We start from the raw sequence: 25,411 nt of genomic DNA on the forward strand, positions 1-25,411 counted from the left end.
TCCCTCTAATTTTTCGTTGGTCTGGGCAGAAAGACAACCTCCCTGAGTACCAGTGTGAGCGACATCATCGGTACTCGGATGATTCGCCTAAAGACGTTTCGCCGACGGACGTTTGACAGACGGGCAGGTCGCCGAATGGACGTTCCGCCGAAACGGGATTCGCGCGCTCGCCCCGCCCCCGGATCGTGTGTGTACAAGTTTTTCAACCTCGGCCCGCGGGCCATATACGGCCCGTTAGGATTTTTAATCCGGCCCGCCGCCGGCGTTGTCCAAATTATAGTAAAAATCAATGTTAGTCTACCATCAATGACAGCCCGGGAATAAGCACTCTTGGGCGGGCATGGCAGCCCGGGAATAAGCACTCTTGGGCGGGCATGGCAGCCCGGGAATAAGCACTCTTGGGTGGGCAGATGTAGCAGAACCGAGCCGTAAAATGACAGCAATCGGGTCAAATCCATCCTAAAACAGCATTTAATGATTAAATACAAATACTGGAGCTCTTTGGACATCAGAACCGAGCCCAGGGAAGTGAATTCCTCTGTAAAATATCGCGATGATGTCGCGATGGAGGCAAAAAAACGTCTATATACGTCCATTCGCCAAACGGCCCAAAATGCTCTCAAATTCGGTCAAATCCAGCCGAAAACAGCGTTTAATGATTACATACAAATACTGGAGCTCTTTGGACATTAGAACCGAGCCCATGGAAGTGAATTCCGCGGTAAAATGTCGCGATGATGTCGCGATGGAGGCAAAAAAAATTCCATATACGTCCATTCGCCAAACGGCTCAAAATGCTCTCAGATTCGGTCAAATCCAGCTGAAAACAGCGTTTAATGATTAAATACAAATACTAGTATTTGTATTTAATCATTAAACTAACAAATACTAGTATTTGTATTTAATCATTAAACGCTCTTTGAACGAAGGTTCATTCGGCAACCTGTCCGTCTGTCAAACGTCCGTCGGCAAAACGTCTTTATGCGAATCATCCGGTCACAACATCATCATTGCTCACTATGCGCACACCTGTATCACACCTGCCACAAGCAGGTGCATGTCAATGTTCCCTCTAATTTTTCATGTAAAACATGCTGTAAAACACGAAAAACATAAGAGTGGACAGAGCTACTGCCACTGGTTGCCGCTTAAACGGCGCCGCCATCATGGGGAAAGGGGTAAAAAAAAAAATTAAAAAAAATTACTGCGCGCCATATGATTGCTGCTGCGCAGAGAAGACGAGAGTAGTGCGTAATTGCGCGCGCAGCTTAGAGGGAACATTGTCTATGACTGTCATTAACAGTGAATGAGTTAAACTAATGCAACATAAAGAAACAATTTAAATGAACGTAATGTAGTTTAATTGAAAGTAAAATCTGTGAAGGAGGGTGGCCCAGTGGTGCACAAGTGGTTAGCGCGTCGGCCTCACAGCTCTGGGGTCCTGGGTACGAGTCCAGGGTGGTCCACTTGTGTGGACTTTGCATGTTCTCTGCGTGGATTTCCTCCGGGTACTCTGGTTTCCTCCCACATAGCTGTGATGGCAGTGAGTGAGATGTATAAAAATCCACGTTTGAACGGTTAATTTCGGTGGAAGAAGCTAAAGGGTGAAAAATGACTCCTTGAGCGTCCTCTGCAGGTCTAACGGAGAACTGCAGAAGCTGCGCTGCTCAGTCCCTGCAGTACCTGCAGGAGCTCAAGTCCAAGGGCGGGCTCCAAAGCGCCGACCCTGCGTCCATCCGTATCATCATTCAGAAAATATTGCAACTGGGCCAGGCAAGCCGTCCGACAAACAACCACCTCTTCTAGCGAGCGCCGACTCAACTTGTATTGTCATCCGTAGGAGCTGCGACCCAAAGGTGCCGATGTGCGGCAGGAGGAGCTGGGAGATCTGGTAGATAAGGAGATGGCTGCTACCTCAGCTGCCATCGAGGAGGCCGTCCGGAGAATTAACGTAAGTGCTACTATTTGTCGTAGGGTTGCTCGCCTATCCCAAAGACTTTGTTCATTGGGGGTTAATTGAACTTTGGTTTCCTCCCACATTCCAAAGACATGCAGGGTTGGCTGATTTGAACCCTGAAAATTGGCCATAGGTATGAGTGTGACTGTGAATGGAGCTCTGTTTCCTTGTGTCCTGCAATTGGCTGGTCACCAATTCAGGATGCCCCCTGTCTTTTGCGCAGTTAGCTAGTATAGGCTCCAGCACCCCCTGTGACCCTTGTGACGAAAAGTGATTCAGATAAGAATGAATGAATATTCACTGTTTTCCCATTATTGTTTTCTTTCTTGGTGTGTTGGAAATATAAAAAAGGGCCCCAAATGTGCCCCAGGGAAAACCATGTTGATTGTAGCTTCTTATAATAATCCGTAGCATTTTGAATAATTACTGTGATCGGTTGCAGTTTTTTTCAGACAATATTAGATTCCAGGGATATTTAGAAAGCACGGAATAGAAGATCCTGGCTGTTATTATTGTGTGGGTTGGGAATGTCTTACGGTGAACCAAGCAATTACCTTGCCCTGACCAGTGTACCAAGTTACAGGAAATGTCAGTCATGTCCCTCCGCCATTGAAAGATGTACGTATATAATACAAAGCCATGGCCTCTGAATTGCTTTATGTTTTGATGCACATATAAAATGTGTATAATCCAGGCATGATTGGTCTTGTCATGCCCTTTCTAGGCGGTCCTCCGATGACCAGATTGTCGCGCTCCGCTGTATGGTCCGGGTGCCGATGTTTTCACCTTGGCTTTCGGTACTGGAGACATTTACAAAAGCAGGTTTATCACTCTCCCTGCTGTCTTCGTTGAAATACGTGAAGGACAATGTCTGATGTTTATGAGATTTTTGTCCTTTTTTGGCCACATTTTTACGTGTTACAAGAAATATGCACGATATTCATTCTGTTAGTATTGGATTTGACAACTGTCAGCCTTCACCACTTCGCAGCTTCAGTACATGGTGGTTTTTATATTAAGTTCTAAAAAATGTCAAAATTCACGCTGGAACTCGCAAGCGGAAGACGGGATAAAAAAATGGCACAAGTCAGGGCACCGCTTCTTCTTTGTCGCTGAATTGGGTGGCACTCAGCGCAGGAGAAGAAGCGATATTTCACTGTAGAAGAATGACCCGCCGTATAATATAAAAGGCAGAGAGGGACAACATCTTGCCTTATCCTGTTTTGCTGTGAGTGAATTTGCCATCGCACACATCACCTGTGGAGAAAGACTATGCCGAGCCTATTCCAGATTTCTTTGGATCTTGAGTCGCCGTTGAAAATGCCCCCTGGACCATTTAAGGCGGGGGTGGCCAAGCCCGGTTCGAGAGCCCCTATCCAGTCTGTTTTCCATACCTCTCTCCTCTACCACACCTGAATCAAATGATCTACTCATTAGCAAGCTGTCCAGAATCTTGATACTGATCCAGATTATTTGATTTAGGTGTGTTGGTGGAGGGAGAAATGTAAAACAGACCGGATAGGGGCTCTCGAGGACCAGACTTCGCCACCCCTGATCTAAGGCATCCAATGAGCCCAAGAAAAACGAGACATGATGACAGTGACTGAAAAAGTGACGTTGCTACATATGCTAAAGGCGTAGCACACCATTGCGGCATGAATCTACCGTGCAGTATGCCAAGAAAGAACAAGCGAATATTCAGAAAACGGCCACAATATAATTTTCCAAGGACACCAAGGGAGTGGTAACCTCATCTCATTTTCTGAAGTGCTTTATCCTTATTAGGGTCATGGGGGTGCTGGAGCCTATCCCAGCTGACTCCAGGCCAGTGGCGGGGGTCACCCTGAATCGGTGGCCAGCCGATCGCAGGGCACAAGTAGACGGACAACCATGCACACTCACACCCATACATGGAGGCAATTTAGAGTGGGCAATTTCCCTACCATGCATGTTTTTGGAATGTGGGAGGAAACCGGAGTACCCAGAGGAAACCCAAACGGCCCGGGGAAAACATGCAAACTCCACACAGGTGGACCGACCTGGATTTGAACCCAGGACCCCAGAGCTGTGAGGCCGACACGCTAACCACTAGCCACACCGCGCCGCCCCGAGTGGTAACCATTAAGAATAAAAAAAAAAAAGAACCAGCATTATGAGAGATTTGCGCCTTAGATACGGCCGTGACGCTGGCTAGACACAGCTCGAGAGCCACACAGAACCCCCCGGCCCCTAACTGATGAGGACCTCGTCGACATGATCCTATCGGGAGTGAGGAAGAAAAGGCAGTGAACAATGATGAGGATGAACAACGTGGTCTTGCTTTAAGACCTCTGCAGGATACAGCACGCAGTTTGAAACAACGGGGCCACGAGATTGATGACAACATGGTCGTAGCCATTGAATTTGGCAATCGTCTTGTCATTTCATGTCCTTGTACAACAGCATGTTTGTACAAAAAATTAACTCCCCATCACCATCTTCCTTCTGCGCCGAAAACCTCTCGCAAAAGCTCCTCCAGAAAAGCTCCCCTATGGCGCCTTCCTGGAGTTTCCATCGATGATCCACTGCCTCTCGAATATAACGGAATAAGCTTTTTAAAATTATTATTTAAATCAAGCGGACAGGCACTATTTTCACTGAGTACAGTACTTAAAGTATTTTAAAAAAATATACATTATATTAAGACGTTTAAACATTAGTCTTTTCATATGCATATAACTCGTCTCATCTTCTTCCGCTTATCTGGAGTCGGGTCAGGGGGGAAGCAGCTTCAGCAGGGAAGCCCAGACTTCCCTCACCCCAGCCACTTAATCCACCTCTTCTGGAAGGACCCCAAGATGTTCCTGAGCTAGCTGGGAGACAGTCTCCCCAGCGTGTCCGAGGTCGGCCCTGCGGCCTCCTCCTGGTGGGACGTGCCCGGAATACCTGATCAGATGCCGAGCCTACTCATCTGGCTCCTCTCGATCTGGAGAAGCAGCGGCTCTACTCCGAGCCCCTCCTGGATGATCAAGCTTCTCACCCTATCTCTAAAGGAGAGTCCAGACATCATGTGGAGGAAACACATTTCAGCCGCTTGTATCCGGGATCTCGTTCTTTCGGTCACGACCCACAGCTCGTGACCATAGATGAGAGTAAGAGCGTAGATCAACTGGTAAATAGAGAGCTTCGCCTTTTGGCTGAGCTCCTTCACCACGACGGACTGATGCAGAGTCCGCATCACTGCAGACGCCGCACCAATCCGCCTGTTGATCTTCCCTCATTCGTGAACATGACCCCAAGATAATTAAACTCCTCTACCTGGGTAAGGACCTGATCCCTCCCAATCACTCTCCTCCAGGTCTCACTGTCATTGCCCACGTGAACGTCCGGGTGAGGGAATCCATAGTTCATTGGTCTTTCTCATCATAAGGGGTCTTTTGAGCCATTCTTTGCCTGGTCCCTCACCTCAGACCAGTTTGCCATGAGTGACCCTACCAGGGGCACAAGGCCCCAGACAACATAGCTCCAAGCTATCACTGATCCCAGATCACTGGGACATACAAATCCCACCACCTGTCCTGATGACTCATCAGGGGGCGCATATAACTTTAATATTTAACACCTAAATAGACTTGTTGATAATTGTTCTTGTCTACGTACTTGTATTTTTGTATAGGCGTGAAAACATGTAGTATGGTATTATTATTAAGGGTGATCCTATTTTGCGGTTTTTCAATTATCTCTGCCATGTCTGGTCTACATTATCTGTGATATTCGAGGGATTACTGTAGTGAACCATAAATATGTGATTCCTTCAATCCCATAAATATGTCATTCCTTCAGGCGGCATTGTAGAAAAGATGGTAGCATGTTATCAAGACAGTTCTGAGATGTAAGGTTTAATCCTGGGCTCCGTCCATCATCTTGTATCAGAGCTGCCAACTTCTCCGGAATTTCAGAAGTTAACTCGGACAAGCAACGCAAACTCCGGGACTCCTGACAACCTCCGTAAACGCCGGAAATCCCAAAATTTGTCACCTAACATGTTTTTTAAGCAACCATTTCGGAAAAGAGCCAAATTTTTAATTTAAATCCCTCAAATTTAACACTATCGCTAACGCTTCTGCATCTTACTTACGCATTTGAGTCAACTGCTCTATAAACCGGATGAATTAGGTAACACAGGTGCATTGTGAATCATCCAAGCACTATAATAACAGTTTGATTTAAATTGTCCGTTTTTTTTTACATTTTATATCAAACTTGGACATGGCCATTTCAACTTTTAGTTGACATTCTTACATATAGATACAATATTACCTTACAATCAGACTACTGATCATGGCAATCCAAGTGTATTTTTACATTTTGAGTAAGTGCAGTCTTTTGTGTGTTGCAGGAAGTGATGAATCAGGCACGAAAAGACACTTCAGGTATCAAGCTGGAGGTCAACGAAAGGTTTGTTCTCGTGTTGAATCGATACTTTATTTGGCCTGCACTGGGCGATACTGTATCTAGAGCTGGGCGTTATGACAAAAATTGTTATCACGATAGAAAAAAAATTATCAGTCTCTAATTATCACAATGACTATAACATCTTGTTTGTTTCAAATTTGCAACTTCAAACTTCTTTGAATAAGTAAATAAATTACGTTCCTCCTTAATCAAATATCAAAGTAATTGTTACCTGAAATGATTTTTTAAAAGTATTTTTGTTGTTCTGTTGTGCAATAAAGATAAGACAACTGCCTCTTTACCCTATGAAAAGTAAAGAATAAAACCTGTAGAAATTGACAGGCGTCTTTATTTTTATAAATTTGCCTTAAAATCAAAAGTTGCTGTGCAATATGATATAAATAAAATATTCAACTGAAGACATCATCACCATTGGCAAGCAGACTATTTTCAACAGTAAATGTACCTCACATATGGCCATTTACAAAAAATAAAATAAAGTTCGATGAATTTTTTTAACCCATAATAACCCAAAAGAAGGTTTAGATTTTTGCAACGTTTTCAAAACATTTAAATAAAATGGGAAAACATCCCTACAGTAATCCCTTGAATATCACGGCTTCAACTATCGCGGTTTCACTACATCGTGTTTTTTTTCTGGGGGAAACTTTTTTTTGTAAGTTGATAAAAATGTGAAAATCCACGCTGAAACTCGCAAGCGGAAGCCACTCCCCTGTCCTCCCTTGCTACGAGAACTCGGCACTGAAGTAAAAAATAATAATTTTAAAGTTCATAAAAATGTGAAAATCCACATTGAAACTCACAAGCGGAAGCCACTTCCCTGTCCTCTGGTTGCTACTAGAACTCAGCACTGAAGTAAAAAAAAAGCTGATGACTTTAGGTTATCTTGAAGAATTTGAAGGTACTCCTCCTTCATTATCCCATTTACTCTCTAAAGCACCAGTTCCATTGGCAGAAAAACAGCCCCACAGCATAATACTACCACCACCGTGCTTGATGGTAGGCATGGTGTACTTGGGGTTAAAGGCCTCACCTTTTCTCCTCTAAACAGTGTTCCCTCTAAGCTGCGCGCGTGCGCAATTGCGCACTACTCTCGTCTTCTCTGCGCAGCAGCAATCATATGGCGCGCAGTAAAAAAAAAAAAAATCGGATTTTTTTTTATTTTTTTTTACCCCTTTCCCCATGATGGCGCCGTTTAAGCGGCAGCCAGTGGCAGTAGCTCTGTCCACTTATGTTTTTCGTGTTTTACAGCATGTTTTACATGAAAAATTAGAGGGAACATTGACATGCACCTGCTTGTGGCAGGTGTGATACTGGTGTGCCCATAGCGAGCAATGATGATGTCGTGACCGGATGATTCGCCTAAAGACGTTTCGCCGACGGACGTTTGACAGACGGACAGGTCGCCGAATGGACGTTCCCGTCTGTCAAACGTCCGTCGGCGAAACGTCTTTAGGCGAATCATCCGAGTACCGATGATGTCGCTCACACTGGTACTCGGTGCGCTCAGGGAGGTTGACTTTCTGCTCAGACCAACGAAAAATTAGAGGGAACATTGCCTCTAAACATATTGCTGGGCATTGTGGCCAAACAGCTCGATTTTTGTTTCGTCTGACCACAGAACTTTCCTCCAGAAGGTCTTATCTTTGTCCATGTGATCAGCAGCAAACTTCAGTCGAGCCTTAAGGTGCCGCTTTTGGAGAAAGGGCTTCTTTCTTGCACGGCAGCCTCTGTCCATGGAGATGCAAAACACGCTTGACTGTGGACACTGACACCTGTGTTCCAGCAGCTTCTAATTCTTGGCAGATCTGCTTTTTGGTGATTCTCAGTTGAATCTTCACCCTCCTTACCGATTGTCTCTCAGCAGCAGGTGATAGCTTGTGTTTTCTTCCTGATCGTGGCAGTGACAAAACAGTGCCATGCACTTTATACTTATAAACAATTGTTTGCAGCTGCTTTGAAATGGCTCCAAGTGACTTTCCTGACATGTTCAAGTCAAGGATTCACTTTTTCAGATCCATGCTGAGTTCCTTTGACTTTCCCATTGTAGCGTTTCTGGGCGTTTGCATCCAATGAGCCCTATTTAAATGGCCTCAGAAGTCACCAGCTGTAGTCACTCATAATCACTCACAAGAAGTTAAGAGGCCATGCTATGGAGCTCATTTCACTGACAACTTTCAAAGTCACCAAAATTGCTAATTCTTGTTGCTGTTTGTATATTTTTGACCCAACAGATTTGATCACTTTTTCTGTTAACCCATAATAAAGTCATAAAAGAACCAAACTTCATGAATGTTTTTTGTGACAAAGAATTATCTGTTCCAATCACTCAGAGAAAAATCTGAGTTGTAGAAATAACTGGAAACTCAAGAGAGCCATGACATTATGTTCTTCACAAGTGTATGTCAACTTTTGACCACAACTGTATGTGTGTGTGTGTATATATATGTATATATATATATGTATATATATATATATATATATATATATATATATATATATATATATATATATATATATATATATATATATATATATATATATATGTTCGTTAGCGACGCTACTTTTGAACAAAATTCTTCACAAATTACTTTGAACTGGAATTTAGACTGACCAGGAGGGGGCGAAAAACCCTCGTGCAGTTGAGGGACAATTCCTCCCTTGACCTCCCGCTTGGGACAATCGCCTCATGGCTAGGGCTTTCAAAAGAGTCTGTGTCCATCCTCGTTGTGGAACCGGATCTCTGGTCATAGCGTTCTGTTTGTTCTTCATAGTTTGTAGGGCATCATGGACTGAGTAGGATGCGTTGGCAGGGATGAAGGTGCAGCGTGAGTCTCCTACCATGGCACACACACCTCCCTGCTGGACAGTTATTTGGGCTTCTCGGCCTTGTTGTAGTTGGACTGATGCGTTGACATAGGCTTCGATTCTGTAGTCAATGGCCTCCAGATGTGGGGTGTTCCTTGCTGTTCCTACCCAGGGGAACAGAGCCATCAGGATTTTGGAGGAGACTGACCAGTATTTGTGTTCGAGGGGGACATCCGAGCCCCACACTGGATCATGGTCGTGAGCTTCAACACTCGTTCATCAGCTTTGACGGTGGTGGCCAACTTGATGAAGTTAGCGGTCTAAATCACACGGTGAGGTCCATCCCAACTTGGAGATGACCAGCACTTTCTTTTTATCACCTTGACGAGTACCAGGTGGCCTGGGGACAGGACATCCTGTGTGGGAGACAGAGAAGATGTCGGCAGATCATTTGCATTTTATCACAGTTCTTTCTTGGAACATTTTGCATAACCACTGAGTGAGGGGATCTGTTTCTCCTTTCTCTTCTACCACCAGATCTTTTTCCCACATTGATAAGTGGAAGGGTCTGCCACTCACTACCTCAAATGGTGTGCATCCCTGTGCTGTTGGAATGATTCTCATGTATGTTTCTACCAGGCTCAGGCATTCTGGGCATGGTTTTCCTGTGTCTTCCATGGTTTTTCTGAGTCTGAGTTTTACTGTTCCATTGGTTCTTTCAACGAGTCCAGCACTCTGTGGGCAGCAGGCGCAATGATATTTCAGGTTGACTCCAAGATGCCGTCCCACAGTTTGGACCATGTGGCTCACGAAGCGAGCACCACCATCACTCCAAATGACCCGTGGCATTCCATGGCTTGGAATGATCCTTTTGCATATGGCTTTTGCGACTGCCATGGCGTCAGCTTTCTTGGATGAGCATATCTCAACCCACGGTGTCAATGATCACTAGACAGTACTTGTATGTGCCACTTTGGTTCAGTTTGATGAAATTCATGTTCAGAACCTCGAAGGGATATGTTCCTGTTTGTCTTGTTCGCGCTTGGGTCGTTCATTGCCTTGAGAGTTGTGTCTTCAGCAGGTGAGACAGTTTCTGCAAAAAAAATTAAAGTAGGTACTATCCCTCCTGTTGAGACATGGCTCCTCCCATGGCTTAATTTGGCAATCACTTCAAACAATGATTGTGGAACCCATGGCTTGTTTTCTACTGCATAGAGGCCGTTCTTGTGTTGAGTGGCTCCTTCTTTTTCCCATTGTAGTTTCTCTTTTTCTGGTCGTTTATGTTGCATGTCTCTTAGGATTTCGGCAAGGATTGGGCTGTCTTTTTCCACCATGGAGATTGCCGTCTGGATGCTTGCAGAGTGTGCGGCTTCTTTGGCTGCTTTGTCTGCTCGCTAGTTCCCCAATGAGACGGGGTCTTGTCCCGTCGTGTGTGCTTTACATTTGAAGATAGCAAGCTTCATTGGTAGCTGTACCGCTTTCAGGAGTTCTGTGAGAAGCTCTGTGTGTTTGACTGGGGATCCATTGGACGTTTTCATTCCTCGTTTATTTTAACCCTTTGTAAGAAGGTTTACTCTCAATTGAAACGCTTTGTGCAAAAGGTGGATCCTCATCCCCCCTCAGCCATTTTCATGTCTGCTGGTTGGTCAGCAACACTTGGTATGGACGTTCCCACTTTGGGTCGTGCTAGTGCTTCTTCTTTATACAGTAGGTTGAGCACCCAAGCTCCTGGCACCACCGTTGGTCCGTTTCCTGTTGAAAAACACAGTCTCCTTCTGCTAACCCAAATTAAATGCGTTTCCTTAAAGATTTTTCTTTTTTTTTTTCTTTTTCTTTTTCAGTGCCCCCAAATTTCCCATTTCGCAAAGCAGATTATTTGTTCCTCCACGTCAAGTTTGACATTTGGAGTACTGCTGCTGCATTTTCATCAAAAATTTCATTTGACAAATTATTTTTTCCATAATTTGTCGCCGCCATCACTGAAAAAGGGCTTATTGTCGATTTCAGAAATTGATTTCAAATTTCCAAATCCTTTTCCGCCTTGATATCTAATCGATTGATTACATCTTGGTGGCTAGCCAATCAAAAACACAAAAAGACAGACACACATTCACGCTCACAATCATAATCAGACATCAGTGGTCTGCAAATTTTCATCACTGGTGAAGAGCGCCATCCCCAGTCTGGGCTTCCTGGCAGCTAATCACCTTTTACTGTCCTATCAGCAATAATCATTCCCAAAGGAAATACTTTCTTTTCTATTCACTTACAATAATCTTTTTTTCATGCTTACAAAACTCTTTTCTTCAACAATTCCCCTTCTACGCTCATCAAACCTTCCATATCTCTCAAATTGGGACAGAAACCATGCCTCTCCACCCATTGCGGCATACACAGGCAACCCCCCTTACTACGCATCCGTAGTAACCCTCCGATCTCCATTCTGCAGTCTGGCAACAAACCCATCTCCATTGTCGCTTTCCGACCCATATTAATCACTTACTTAATAGTTTAAACAACAATTCTATTCTAAATGTACCGAAATTGATCTCAATGCTTCGTGATTCACCCAATATCTCTGAACACACCAAGATCAGACAAGTCCCTGACTTTGTCTCTTAGCGGAGTCCCTAACTTTGTTCTTGTTCTACGTACGTGGGTCCCAGACCTCGAACATAAATGTTCTACGTACGTCGGTCCCAGACCTCGAAGATTTTTGTTCCATGTACGTCGGTCCCAGACCTTGAACATTTATGTTCTACGTACGTTGGTTCCAGACCACGATCATTCAACACTACCGCAGTGATAATACATACTCATTCAAATTATCACACTTCACAGAAATCAAAGGGTGAACTCACGATCTTTTTCGTTCCGAACCTGCCCTAGTTCGGAGGGACCCGTCACCAGATTATCAGAGCGGCAAGGGAACGTCCGTCGGGCTGACCCTTTCAATGGAGGATGCTGTCGACAGTCTTTATTTTGCCATTCATAGCAGTCCGTCGTCGCTCTGGCAATTGCTGGCTTGTTGGGTCCCGGGCTTCGGCACCAAAGAATGATAGGTCTGTAAAACAGCTTAAGGAGCAGGTTAAGAAAGAGGGAGACCAATTTAAAGGAAATAAGTTTATTACTAGACTGCAGGATGGGGAGAGAGCTCGAACTGCGTGATCGCTCACAGTCTGTTGTCCTTGCAACTTTCTCTGAATGACCAGTGAGTGAGTCTTATATACAGGCAAAACTGACAGTTGGCGGCAGGACTTTGGACAGATACGTTTTAGGCATTTGCAGGGCAAAGATTGATTAATCAGTGTCAGACAGTTGAGTGTTTGTGCTGACATGTCAACCCAATCACAGGACTAAGATTGATTAATCAATGTCAGACAGTCAAGTGTTTATGCTGACATGACAACAGGGAGTTTGTATGACAACGATGCTTTTATACTTACAAAAACTGATATAATATGAACGAGCAACTGCAAAGAGACTTTGTCATCTTATATTACAATCCTATATTACAATCTTATCTTACAAACGCTGGTCTGGAGCTAGGGTTCATCTCACAGCAGCGCCCTGTTCTCTTTGGTGGTCGGGTGGTGTAATTATGGTTTAAAATTATCAAATTGTTATCAAAAGCTTTTAATATTATCGTTTACAAAAAGTATTACACGATAATTGTCATTGTTTTATCGTCCAGCTCTAACTGTACCAATAACCTCTTTTTGGCATGTAGTTTCTTGAAACTTCATAATACCGATGATAAGTATAATGCCGTATCGGTACCCTTACTTGTATTGGTATGTTTAAATATTACTAGTTGATACCTTGGCCTCAGAGTTTAATCAGTCCGACCATCCCTGATGCGCTTATTTTTCTTTCAGAATCCTCAACTGCTGCACAGACCTCATGAAGGTAGTGCTTGTTTTTAGTTAGTGTCATTTGTCACGCTCTGACTGTTTTTTGTGTCTGGAGTAGGCCATCCGCATGCTGGTCCTGGCCTCCACGGAACTGCAGAAGGAGATCGTGCAGGGGGGCAGGGTAAGCAATTTCGGACGTCGCAGGCGCTCTTATGGGCAGGCTGATGGCCTTATCTCACTATTATTCACGTTATTCACAGGGTGCTGCCTCCATCAAAGAGTTCTACGCCAGGAACTCTCGCTGGACCGAGGGCCTCATTTCGGCCGCCAAGGCCGTGGGCTGGGGGGCCACAGAGATGGTGTAAGTTGAGTGCCCTAATAGCTGCCACCATTTACTGATTGTCTGTCATTAACATGAACATTCTTTCGTTCGCCGTGAGCTCTCCCACCTAATACAGATTGGACATCTGAGTCTCATTAAGGGTGTTTTAAGTTAGTTTTAAGGGCCACTTGATTTGGATGTCTATCATCTTCATTTTTGTTTGCAGTTAATTTTATGCCCTGATCTGGCGCTCTGGCCACTGGTTTGACACCCGCACTGTTAAAAAAAAAGTTCATGCTGGCAGCTTCTCTTCCGCAGGGAGTCAGCTGACAAGGTGGTGCTGCACACTGGCAAGTATGAAGAGCTGATAGTCTGCTCCCACGAGATCGCCGCCAGTACGGCGCAGCTGGTTGCCGCCTCCAAGGTAACCTGTGGTCGATATTGCCGATTCCGACATGAGCTCTAACCGACGTGTCTGCTTTCAGGTCAAAGCAGATCGGCACAGCAAGCGGCTGACTGTGCTCCAGCAGGCCTCCCGCCTGGTCAACGAAATGGCTGCCAAGGTGGTGGCCTCTACCAAAACGGGACAAGACAACCTGGAGGATAAGGGTATGGCCGCGCTGTGAATGCCGCCTTTTCTCAGGTGAGAGCCAATCGTTCTTTGTCTTCAGATCCCATGGACTTCTCCGGCTTGTCGCTTATCAAGTTAAAAAAAGAAGAAATGGAATCCCAGGTAATGGCTTGAACCATTTAAATCACATTTAAATACAGGGAGCTAATAATTGGCAGCCATCTTAAGGCAGAGGACTTCCCTGGCAGGCCTTTTTGTTTCTATGGTCGCTGTATATGTATGCAGAGCTGCCAACCTCCGTCGACCCCATTTTCGGAGTCCCCTTGTCCCATTTCCAGAGTATTTGAATGTAATTCACGCAAAATTTGTATAAAATGTGAAAAAAATAAGCATATGACAATTTAAATCAAACTTTTAGCATGTTTTTACATTAATTGAAATATTCCGTTTTTGCAAACTATTGAAAAAGTACAGCATAATGAAAATAAGTATCTTTGTGTTTGGGTCCTTCTACATGCGTTTTACAGTCAGCAATTTCAACATGTGTCACGCTGAAGTCGCACTTGTCTGTTGTGCAATGTGCAAATGTCGGTCCTTTTGGAGACGGCTTAAACATGGGATATTTCGTCGAATTTGAGCCAAAAAACTTCCGTGAGTGTCTGGGTTTCTTATTAGAAGTTTCATCCAAATTGCCATCCATTTTGCACTTAACCCGAGCAGGCATATTGATAAGACTTACCACTGCAGTGTAGTACTCCTACTTCCTTTTAGAACAACCCCGGAAATGGATGTTTCAAAACAAAAGACTGGTGGTTTAGCCTTAATAATACTTACTTCCCTTATGAAAATACAAAAATGTAAAAGCGAACGAGGCTACTTATGTAATCGATTCCAAATCGATTGCCACGCTGAAGTCGCACAAGACGAATCATTCGTCAAAACTTGTAACTCGGGTGATTCACAATGCACTTGTGTTACCTTATTCTTCCGGTTTACAGTGCAGTTGAATCTAGATGGCGAAAGCTGTAGCGATGGTGTTAATTTCGAGGCATTGAAACATTTTGTTGGGATTTCCCAAGTTTAAGGAGGTTGTCTGAAGTCCTGGAATTTGCGTTGCATTTCCAGAGAGACTCCTGAAATTCCGGAGTAGTTGGCTGCCCTGTGTGTGTATGTATATGTATATACGTATATGTCTATATATATGTATGTATATGCATGTATATATTTATATACAGTTGTGGTCAAAAGTTTACATATACTTGTGAAGAACATAATGTCATGGCTCTCTTGAGTTTCCAGTTATTTCTACAACTCAGATTTTTCTCTGACAGAGTGATTGGAACAGATACTTCTTTGTCACAAAATCATTCATGAAGTTTGGTTCTTTTATGACTTTATTATGGGTTAACAGAAAAAGTGATCAAATCTGCTGGGTCAAAAATATACATACAGCAACACGAATTAGCAATTTAGAACTTAGAAAGTTGTGTCAGTGAAATGAGCTTCATAGCATGGCCTCTTAACTTCTTGTGAGTGATTATGAGTGACTACAGCTGGTGACTTCTCTGAGGCTCATTGGATGCAAACGCCCACAAACGCTACAATGGGAAAGTCAAAGGAGCTCAGCATGGATCTGAAAAAGCAAATCCTTGACTTGAACAAGTCAGAAAAGTCACTTGGAGCCATTTCAAAGCAGCTGCAGGTCCCAAGAGCAACAGTGCAAATTGACAAAGATAAGACCTTCTGGAGGAAAGTTCTGTGGTCAGACGAAACAAAAATCGAGCTGTTTGGCCACAATGCCATGCAATATGTTTGGAGGAGAAAATGTGAGGCCTTTAACCCCAAGTACACCATGCCACCGTCAAGCACGGTGGTGGTAGTATTATGCTGTGGGGCTGTTTAGCTACCAATGGAACTGGTGCTTTACAGAGAGTAAATGGGATAATGAAGGAGGATTACCTTCAAATTCTTCAAGATAACCTAAAGTCATCAGCTCGAAGATTGGGTCTTGGGCGCAGTTGGGTGTTCCAACAGGACAATGACCCCAAACACACATCAAAAGTGGTAATAGAATGGCTAAATCAGGCTAGAATTAAGGTTTTTGAATGGCCTTCCCAAAGTCCTGACTTAAACCCCATTGAGAACTTGTGGACAATGCTGAATAAACAAGTCCATGTCAGAAAGCCATCAAATTTAACTGAACTGCACCAATTCTGTCAAGAGGAGTGGTCAAAGATTCAACCAGAAGCTTGCTAGAAGCTTGTGGATGGCTACCAAAAGCGCCTAATTGAAGTGAAAATGGCCAAGGGACATGTTACCAAATATTAGCGCTGCTGTAAGTATATATTTGACCCAGGAGATTTGATAACTTTTTTTCTGTTCAACCATTATAAAGTCATAAAAGAACCAAACTTCATGAAAGTTTTTTGTGACGAAGAAGTATCTGTTCCAATCACTGTATCAGAGAAAAATCTGAGTTGTAGAAATAACTGGAAACTCAAGAGAGCCATGACATTATGTTCTTCACAAGTGCATGTAAACTTTTGACCACAACTGTATGTATGTGTATACTATATGTATATGTATATATGTATGTATATATATTTTTTTAACTTTTAATTTTATTTTTTATATTTGTATTTGGGTGTTCTTAATATCTGACAGTGGTGGTGCATTTTTTGTTTTCTGTCCAATACATTCAGAGTGTGCTTAAAAATAGTTTCAATATGTTTAAGTGTTGTCTTGGACGCCGGTGACCCACTTCTTAGGCAGTAAGTCATGTGTGATATCTTTGTGTCAAAATACAGTTTTGCTGACTTAGACGTTAGATTGTTTCTAATGAACCTAAAATTGGACAGATTGAATTTAATTCTCTTAAATTAATTATTTTTTTTATTTGACGTTAAAAGATTAGTTCAGAGTCATGAGTGATTCCTAGGGATTAAATTTCTTGGACTTCATTGATAGTTTAACGTTGGGGTCACTGTTATATGTCCCTCTTTTTGAGAAGTCCCCACAGACAGTCCTAGATATGTTTAAATCTTGTTGGGATTTTTCAAGTCAGTTATTCACGCTCGCCATTGCATCTTTGAGTTCCTGTGCAGCATGTTTTTTGTTTTTCGCGGGGACATATAAAACGGCATCTTCGGCATACATTTGGCAGGTGACAATCGAAGTAAAAGAGCTTGGCAGATCATTTATTTAAAGACTGAAGAGCAGTGGACCTAGCACTGACCACTGCGGTACCCCAAGGCTGTTATTTCGTGAAGTTGATTTTGCACTTTGTATCCTGACTCACTGTGATCTTACAGATAAGTATAATTCAATCCAATTTAGCGTGCTAGGTGAGAAATTAAAATTAGACGGCGGTTGATGGTGTCAAATGCCTTTTTGAATAGCAGTGGAGCTAGCGCTAACCCTCCTCGTTGGTGTACATCGTATCTGTTAAAAGAAGAAAAGAAAGAAAGTCCCATACAAATTATGCGCAAACCTTGTGAGTTGACCATTATTTATTCATCTTCCGTTCCGCCCATCCTCAAAAGAGTTGGGTTGCTGGAGCCTAACCCAGGTGCCGTCAGGCGAAAGGCAGACTACACCCTAGACTGGTTTCAAGTCAGTCGTAGGGCACACAGAGAGACAAATGACCATCCACACTCCCAATCATACCGCCACCTGCGGGAATCAAGCCCGCGCCTGCCCACACCGAAGTAAAGCGAGTGAGCCTCTACACCAAGAGGCGGCTGTTGACCAGTATGAGAACGTTATATGTATCAGAAGGCACTTAGACAAATTGGCTGACAAACTATAATGGCTGTCCCCATTGGCTCATGGCAAACATGATTACATTTTATTGCAGATTTTTAGACATGCACTTTATGTATATTTGATCTCTTTGGTATTCAAGTAGCAAACAATCTGTGCTTTCGCCCTCTTAGGTGAAGGTGCTGGAGCTGGAGTCTCTGCTGGAAAGCGAGCATCTTCGCCTGGGGGAGCTGAGGAAGCAGCACTATTCCATGGCCGGCGTGCCGTTTGAGCAGCTGGACGTCGACGACAGCGAACCCTCCCCGCTGGTTTCCATCCAGTCGACCAAGTTCAACAAGCCGGCGCTCATGAAGAAGCCTGCGCTCGCCCAGAAGCCCAGCGTCCTGCTCAAGTCTCCTGTAGGTCTTTGAAAAATTTCATTGATTGTGTGATTCGTTTAGACAATTTCTGTCCTTTTCAAATTTGGATTGGATTTTAGTTTTTTGTTTTCTTAGATATAATTTTTTGCTATTAATTAATTTAATTTTTGTACCAAGTATTTTGTTTTTAATCTATTACCTGCCATTGATGACAAAAGATGTCCAATGGATTGGAAAAACATTTTTATTTGTTTTAATTTCCTATCTATTAACAAAGGAACAAATAACTAGTGGTTTAATATTACTAAAATATGTTTAATAGTACTAAAATTATACGGATTTTGCAGGGGGGAGAGAGACGGACAGAGAGGGGGGGGACTTTTTGCACGGCAACGCGCTCGCAACATAACATAAACAAATTTAAATGAACTTGGATTACGATGCAGACATACTCAAAAATAAGATTAATCTAACCTTACACTAAACTTAATTGTAATTTTGTTTTAAATTTTGATACCTTCTGCCGGGTTGGCTCTATTTGCCCCGCCTCCATCCTGACTTTCACAAGGAACCTATCGAGCGTTGTTTGCTTTTGTATTCCCTTCAAAATATTCCCAAAATGATGCACACAAATGTCCTCACAATAGGATAACGCACGACCACAAAATGCAACGCTCCGCCCAGTGCTCGCAGAGACATTACACGAGGGAGTTGCGATCACAGAGACATTACACGAGGGAGTTGTGGGGAGAGAGACAATGCCCATGATGTTCTTATGAGCGGCCTCTTGCGTCCGCTGTCTGCTTTAATATCAAAATTTGTCTCGTATCTCAAGATAAATATTTGCTCAAAATTTTACTGGGATCTCAAATTGCTCGTATGTCGGGGCACTCGTATGTCGAGGTACCACTGTATGTAAATTCGCAAATTCGTTCCACGGTCCTCGCACAAGTACCAACTAAACCCTTTAAAATTGGTCGAAGTGTCCCAATTTTGTATGAAAGGTGTGAGAAACACAAAAATGAGAGAAAATTATTTATTAATGTCTTAAAATAAATAACGAGCATACAAAGTCTATCCGTGTTGAAAGGCAGGGGAACAAGAGGAACCTATCGCTAGGCAATAGAGAGAGCACACAACCACATCCTATAAACGCAACTTTAAGAAATCAAACAGCAACATTAACAACCTGACAACAAACATTAACGTTTTGTGATTTCTTTGGAATTCAACATTTCACCCATTTTATTAGTCGCTACTGGTTCTTACCTGTTTGGATATAAGTTGACCTTCTGCAGTGTTGGTTGACGGACATTTTAAAGAAAAAGAAAAAAAACTATCATTTGACGACTTTCTATAATGCAACAAACAAACGTCAAAGTGGGCGATCGCACGACTTGTGAACACATTTTCTGGATGTGTTTTTTCTACGAAGACACAAAGTTCGTGAAATTTCTCCAGCATTTTTTATATTTTTGCTGTTGGAATGCTCGCTGCTTCATCCCCGTCCGCCTTCTCGTTATATTCCTTCTGTATTTGTGTTCCATTAACTGTAGAGAGTTCGTTTTTATGCCCCTCGACCAACTCGTCAACGTCTTGCTCGCTGACCACTTCTTTTCATTCGCACTGGTAATTTTCTTGTGAGGCATGATGATTTAAAAACAGAAAAAGCTGCTTTATCAACACTTGGAAAAACTCAACAAAAAACACTTGAAACTCCGTGACGACGATCGCCGGTCAAAAATACTTAAGAGAGAATCTTGAAACATGGATAGTGGTTGTTGTGAGCGAGCCAATTAGAGCCCAGTAGAGTGTAGTGAGGTTCTAAAGTGAGAATCAATGCATCTGCGACAATTTCAAAATAAAATAATGGATAAGGAAATGCTTTTACTTTTTGGGGGATTTTGTAACTTGGATCTTGTTTCGTATCTCACGGCACTCATTTGCATATAAAAGCTTTCGTAACCTGAACATTTTGTACTTGGAGGCATTCACAGGTAGAGGTATGACTGTACAATGGTACCTCTACTTATGATATGAATTTGTTCCAGAAGTAGCTTCTCAAATTGGACTCTTTGTAAGTCGAGACGCATTTTACATATAAAAGGTTTTATTCTTTCCAACAGGTCTAGGATCCCCAATACTACCCCTTAAACCTTTTTAAAAATTATGAAAGTATACCATTTTTTTAAAATGTGTAAAACACAAAAATATTTTTTTAAATTATTTTTTGAGCCATTATGATTAATAAGACATGCATAGACATTTTCCAGGGTAGGTGGGCGAGGAGGGAAGAAGAGGCAAACATTTGGCAGCTGAGTACAGACGCTCCCCTACTTACGAACATTCAACTTACGAACAACGGTACATACGAACATGTCTGCAAATTGTGTTTAAGTCGAAAAATGTTCGTTAGTCCAATTTTGTATTTTTTTCCCGAGTAGTGCTTCTTTCCGCCGCTAATATGCCTGGCCCTGTGAGGGCTCAGCTCAACCAGGATCTACCTTCTTCGTTGCAATGTGGAAGTGCGTGAACGTATCTCCAGTGGGCAAAGAACCTTTTTCATTTGTATCATTAAATATCTCGTGCATCCATTATTGAATATGGTTGGTAAAAAGCAAAATGCTTCTATTGAGGGAGTTGCAAGGAAGAGGCAAGCCATTTCATTTGAAACGAGTGGCAATGATAACGAAGCTTGATGCGCGTGAGAGTGGTGAGCGTTGCACATATAACAACTTGAATCGTTCGACCGTCAGTACCGTTTATAAACGGAAAGATCGAGCAGCAGGACCGAAATATTGAACGTTGCACAAAGTTTGCAAATCAATTGAATGATGCCATACAGTGCTACCGCATCATTTATGATGAAAAAAAGAAGAAAACTGTGCAATCGTCGTTAAATCGCTTCTTTCGGCCAGTTTCTAATACATAAATCTCTCTCTCTCTCTCTCTATACAGTACTGTACATATTCTCTCCATTTTATTAAATGTTTTTTTCAGTACAAACCAATGCGTGTTACTTATACAAGCCTTAAACATACAAATGCACTTATATAAACCTTCAATATACTTGTATAGGCCTTAAACATAAATTATAATACAAAATATAGCACTGAATCAACTTACAAACAACTTCAACTTATGAACAATCGCTCGGAACCTAACTCGTTCGTAAGTAGGGGAGCATCTGTACACACAACTTCACAATTAAAGTTATTTTATGTTTGGTGAAATATCGATCCAACAACGATTGCCTTTGACGACTTTTCATAATTTTCCTAAAATATGCAAGACATTCGTCGTCAAGCTGGGCTATAGCAAGACTTGTGAACACTTTAAAAACAACATGCTTTTTCTTTTCTCTTGCACTGAGAATAGCTTTCTTGAGTAAAAATGTTGAAAATTAGAGAATAAAGCTGCACAAAACACGTTAATAGAAACTCAATTTTGTTTCGTAGGTTGAATTTCTTCCGTATATTGGAACAAAATTTTCCCATTAAGGCTTTTCATAAACTGAATATTTTGCAAGTAGAACGATTCGTGAGTAGTGGTACCACTATTTAAAAAAAGCCGTTTGAGAAATATTTGCAAAGCTCCGTCGACCCCATTTCAGGAGTACCCTTGTCCCATCTCCGGAGTTTTTCCAGAGTGAATGCGATTTGTGCAAAATCGGTATTAAATGTAAAAATAAAGTAACGTATGACAATTTAAATCAAACTGTTATTATCATGTTTTTACATTAATTAAAATATTTTTTTTTTGCTATTTCACTATAACTATTTAAAAAGTACAGCATAATGAAAATAACTTTATCTTTGTGTTTAGGTCCTCCTACGTGCTTTTTACAGTCAATAATTCCACCATGTGTCACGCTGAAGTCGAACATGCATGTTGTGCAAATGTCGGTCCTTTTGGAGATGGCTTCAACATGGGATATTTCATGGAATACGAACCAATAATCATCTGAGAGTGTCTGGGTTTCTTATTAGAAGTTTCATCCAAATTGCCATCCATTTTACGCTTAACCCGAGCAGCCATATTGATATGACTTACCAGTGCTGTGTACGCCTACTTCCTTTAGAACAACCCCGGAAATGATAGGATTTGTTTCAAAACAAAAGACTGGTGGTTTAGTCAGCCTTATTACTACCTATACTTACTTACTATTACCACCCACTTATTTCTCTTGGGAAAAAAACGAAAATGTTAAAACGAAAGAGGCTACCTATTCAATCAATTCCGAATCAATTGCCACGCTGAAGTCGCACTAGACGAATCATTTGTCAGAACTTGTAACTCGTATTTTTCACAATGCACTCGTGTTACCGAATCCATCTGGTTTACAGTGCAGTTAAATCAAATGCAGACGTAAGATGCGGGAGCCGTAGCAATGGTGTGAATTTCGAGGCATTTAAATTGAAAATTTGGTACTTTTCCGAAATGGTAACTTAAAAAAATGTAAGTGACAATTTTTTTTCCCCGGAGTTTAGGGAGGTTGTCCGGAGTCCCGGAGTTTCCGTTGCTTGTCCCAGTAAGCTCCGGAAATTCCGGAGAAGTTGGCAGCTCGCTATTTGTGTGAAAAAGGGATGTATAATCATACGGGTATGCTAATCTAACAGAACCCTGGATTGAGTCTATTTGAAAGATATAAATAATAATGATAATACCCAATGATTTTTTTCTAATTTTATTTAGATGCCATTGACATCATTAGACGACCAAATCCATTTTGGGAGGGGCCGGCGGTGATCATTTGATCCCCATCCTCGGGTCTCTCTACGTGTTTATTTTAGCTCACTTTCTGTTGATTTTGGGGCATCCTGGGTCATGTCCTCTTTATTTTTGGTCACTACCGATTGATTTTGAAGCGTTTCTGGATTACTTTCTGTTGCTTTAGAGCAGGTTTGGGCAAACAATTTCCGAAAGGGCCGCAGTGGGTGCGGGTTTTCGTTCCAACCTATAAGAGAAAAACTTTCCACCAATCTGGTATCTTAGAAGTGCAATCAGTGAATTGCAGTCAGGTGCTTCTTGTTTTAAACTGTATGTGTTGGATCAGTTGGAACAAAAACTTGCACCCACAGCGGCACTCGAGGGCCGGTTTGCCCACCTCTGCTTTAGGGTCACCTCTTAATTTTATTCAATTTATGGGTCACTTTCTGTTGATTTTTGGGCAATTCCAAAAAGCAATATGCAATAAATCCATTTATCCCACAGTAAATAAAAATGGGGCCGGTAATTTCCACATTTGCGATTTATTGCTGCGTGCGCGTGTTCTTGCCATACATGTGCCTTTACATGCACTTTGCCCAATAATTGAATGTGAGTTTAAAGTTTCATTCACAGATGTTTAGAGGTCATCAAATTCAGACACACAATATAAAATAAAATAAAAACAGAAACATTACATTACTACATTACAGTGTGTATGGTAAGCATTGCTATAATGAGGCTAACACTGCTGTTCTCGCTACATTAGCTTGCTATCAACTAAGGTAGTCTTCAAAATTAAATGTGTAATATTAATATACAGAATTTGTATTTAAAATTATAAAATAAGAGCACGTTATGTTCAGCTGAAATGCAGATGTCTGCAGTTATTCTCACATATTTCAGATTCTACTCTAAAATAGCTTTCAAGTGACCACCATGAAAAATCTGAGACATTAAACATATAGCTTCAAATTTGGTAACATGCACACTTTGTAGGATAATATAACAGTCATTTTGGCTTTTGAAGGGGTTTAATAAGCAGATAGCAAATATTACATTAGGGCTTTCACACTTTTTATATTTAACTTGTTTTCAAATGATGTTTTGCGTTGATGACATTTTTTTAAATATAGTTTTTGTGTTTTATTTATGAATTATCATTAATTTTATTTGAATTGGTGGTTTTTTAGAATATGTTGTCACATTAGTGGTTAAATTGGTATAAAAAAATGAATATTATTGCATCTCGGCAAACATTCATGACAATAAATAATGTCCATTAAAAAATCTTATCGTGACAGGCCTACCCCTTAACCTGATAGCTGCAGCTGCTGATGATAGCAATAGAGGTCCAATCCATTTTTATTGGCGAGGGCCCCTGAGTCAATCTCGAATGGATGACTATCACCGTCAATGGCACTGAAACATGATCACTCAGTGCCAGTCATCACTTCTTGAATAAATTTGACGTCTAGTATGGTCATTAAATATTTGTCTTTTTCCTCTTATGAATCATTTTTATATTTTTCATTGTATCTTTTACATATGTTTCATTATTTTGTATTTTTGGTGTCCTAATTGGCGTTCTTGTTTATAATTATTCTTTTGTACAGTTTTTTTAAATGGTGTGAATGCTATCTTTTTGCAGTTCAAATGAGACCAGCGTCATCATTTTCATCAAGAAAGAAGGGGGAGAGTAAATCTTTGCATTGAAGTCGCTTACTGACAATCCTGCTGTTCTCTTCATATTCAACACCACACCATATTGAACGCACCACGACCAACCTTCTGTTTTAGCAGTGTGTCACCCAATTAATTTTGCAATACTAAAACTTGTAACTCCTGATGACTCATAGCTTTACTGATCCTAATGATCACCCATGTCAAGCCTTACTAATGACATGTAGTTGCTTCTTAATTGATGAATGTAGACTTTTAGAACCTCTGGGAGTTTTTCATACAGGCTACTTATAAAATTGTTGATTTGTTGCGTTCTTTTCTGATTTGTTCTTGTCTCAATGTGCTGAAAGCTAGCTGGAAATGTTAGCAAAAGCTGCAATGTTTTCCTTTGTAAACGAATGTAAATGTCTGAGCAATATAATAAACATTTAATTTAAACCTTTCATGTGGCAATCATGTTTTTTCCCCCAAACCCTAATAGAGCACTCATTTGGCTGCCATTGATGGCGCTAAATGTCCAATTCATACTTTACTGTCAATTGCACTGAAAATTATGTATGGCTAGATAGATATTGATTGATAGTACTTTGTCATTCTGATCTACCATATTGGCCCAAATATAACACAATGTTTTTGCATTGAAATAAGACAAAAAAGTGTTGTTCATCTTAAATTCTGCGTCTAAATAGTGTACCCATTCACAATGCTAAATGGCGGCAGATATCTTTAAAGCGAATCCTGAGCACTGATGGTTAATGCAGTCTTTGCGATTTTGATGTTTTATCTCAGTAGATTAATTTAGTTAATTTACATTTTAAAAACCAAAAGCCCTTCATTTACAAAAGTGATTGCACTGTAGTTTAGATATTTAGATGTGATAGACAATTTTTGCATGATTTGAATGAGGCAGTAAAATGCTTTTTCTCTTGAATA

The 25,411-nt window shown here is 41.6% G+C and overlaps 1 protein-coding gene across 1 annotated transcript in view; it reads left to right on the forward strand.

The window, feature by feature from the left end:
* The window catches only part of hip1rb (huntingtin interacting protein 1 related b), a 68,252-nt gene extending 43,331 nt beyond the window's left edge, over positions 1-24,921 (forward strand). The window contains exons 21-31 of the mRNA XM_077600326.1: positions 1,637-1,773; positions 1,841-1,951; positions 6,336-6,394; positions 13,099-13,129; positions 13,193-13,255; positions 13,335-13,435; positions 13,715-13,820; positions 13,882-14,005; positions 14,068-14,129; positions 17,903-18,127; positions 24,447-24,921. Of these exons, the coding sequence (XP_077456452.1) occupies positions 1,637-1,773; positions 1,841-1,951; positions 6,336-6,394; positions 13,099-13,129; positions 13,193-13,255; positions 13,335-13,435; positions 13,715-13,820; positions 13,882-14,005; positions 14,068-14,129; positions 17,903-18,127; positions 24,447-24,455 (1,028 nt within the window). The 3' untranslated portion in view covers positions 24,456-24,921. The remainder of the gene's footprint in view (positions 1-1,636; positions 1,774-1,840; positions 1,952-6,335; positions 6,395-13,098; positions 13,130-13,192; positions 13,256-13,334; positions 13,436-13,714; positions 13,821-13,881; positions 14,006-14,067; positions 14,130-17,902; positions 18,128-24,446) is intronic.
* The last annotated feature ends 490 nt before the right edge of the window (positions 24,922-25,411 follow it).

Source organism: Stigmatopora argus, chromosome 5, assembly GCF_051989625.1.
Source record: "Stigmatopora argus isolate UIUO_Sarg chromosome 5, RoL_Sarg_1.0, whole genome shotgun sequence".
NCBI lineage: Eukaryota > Metazoa > Chordata > Actinopteri > Syngnathiformes > Syngnathidae > Stigmatopora > Stigmatopora argus.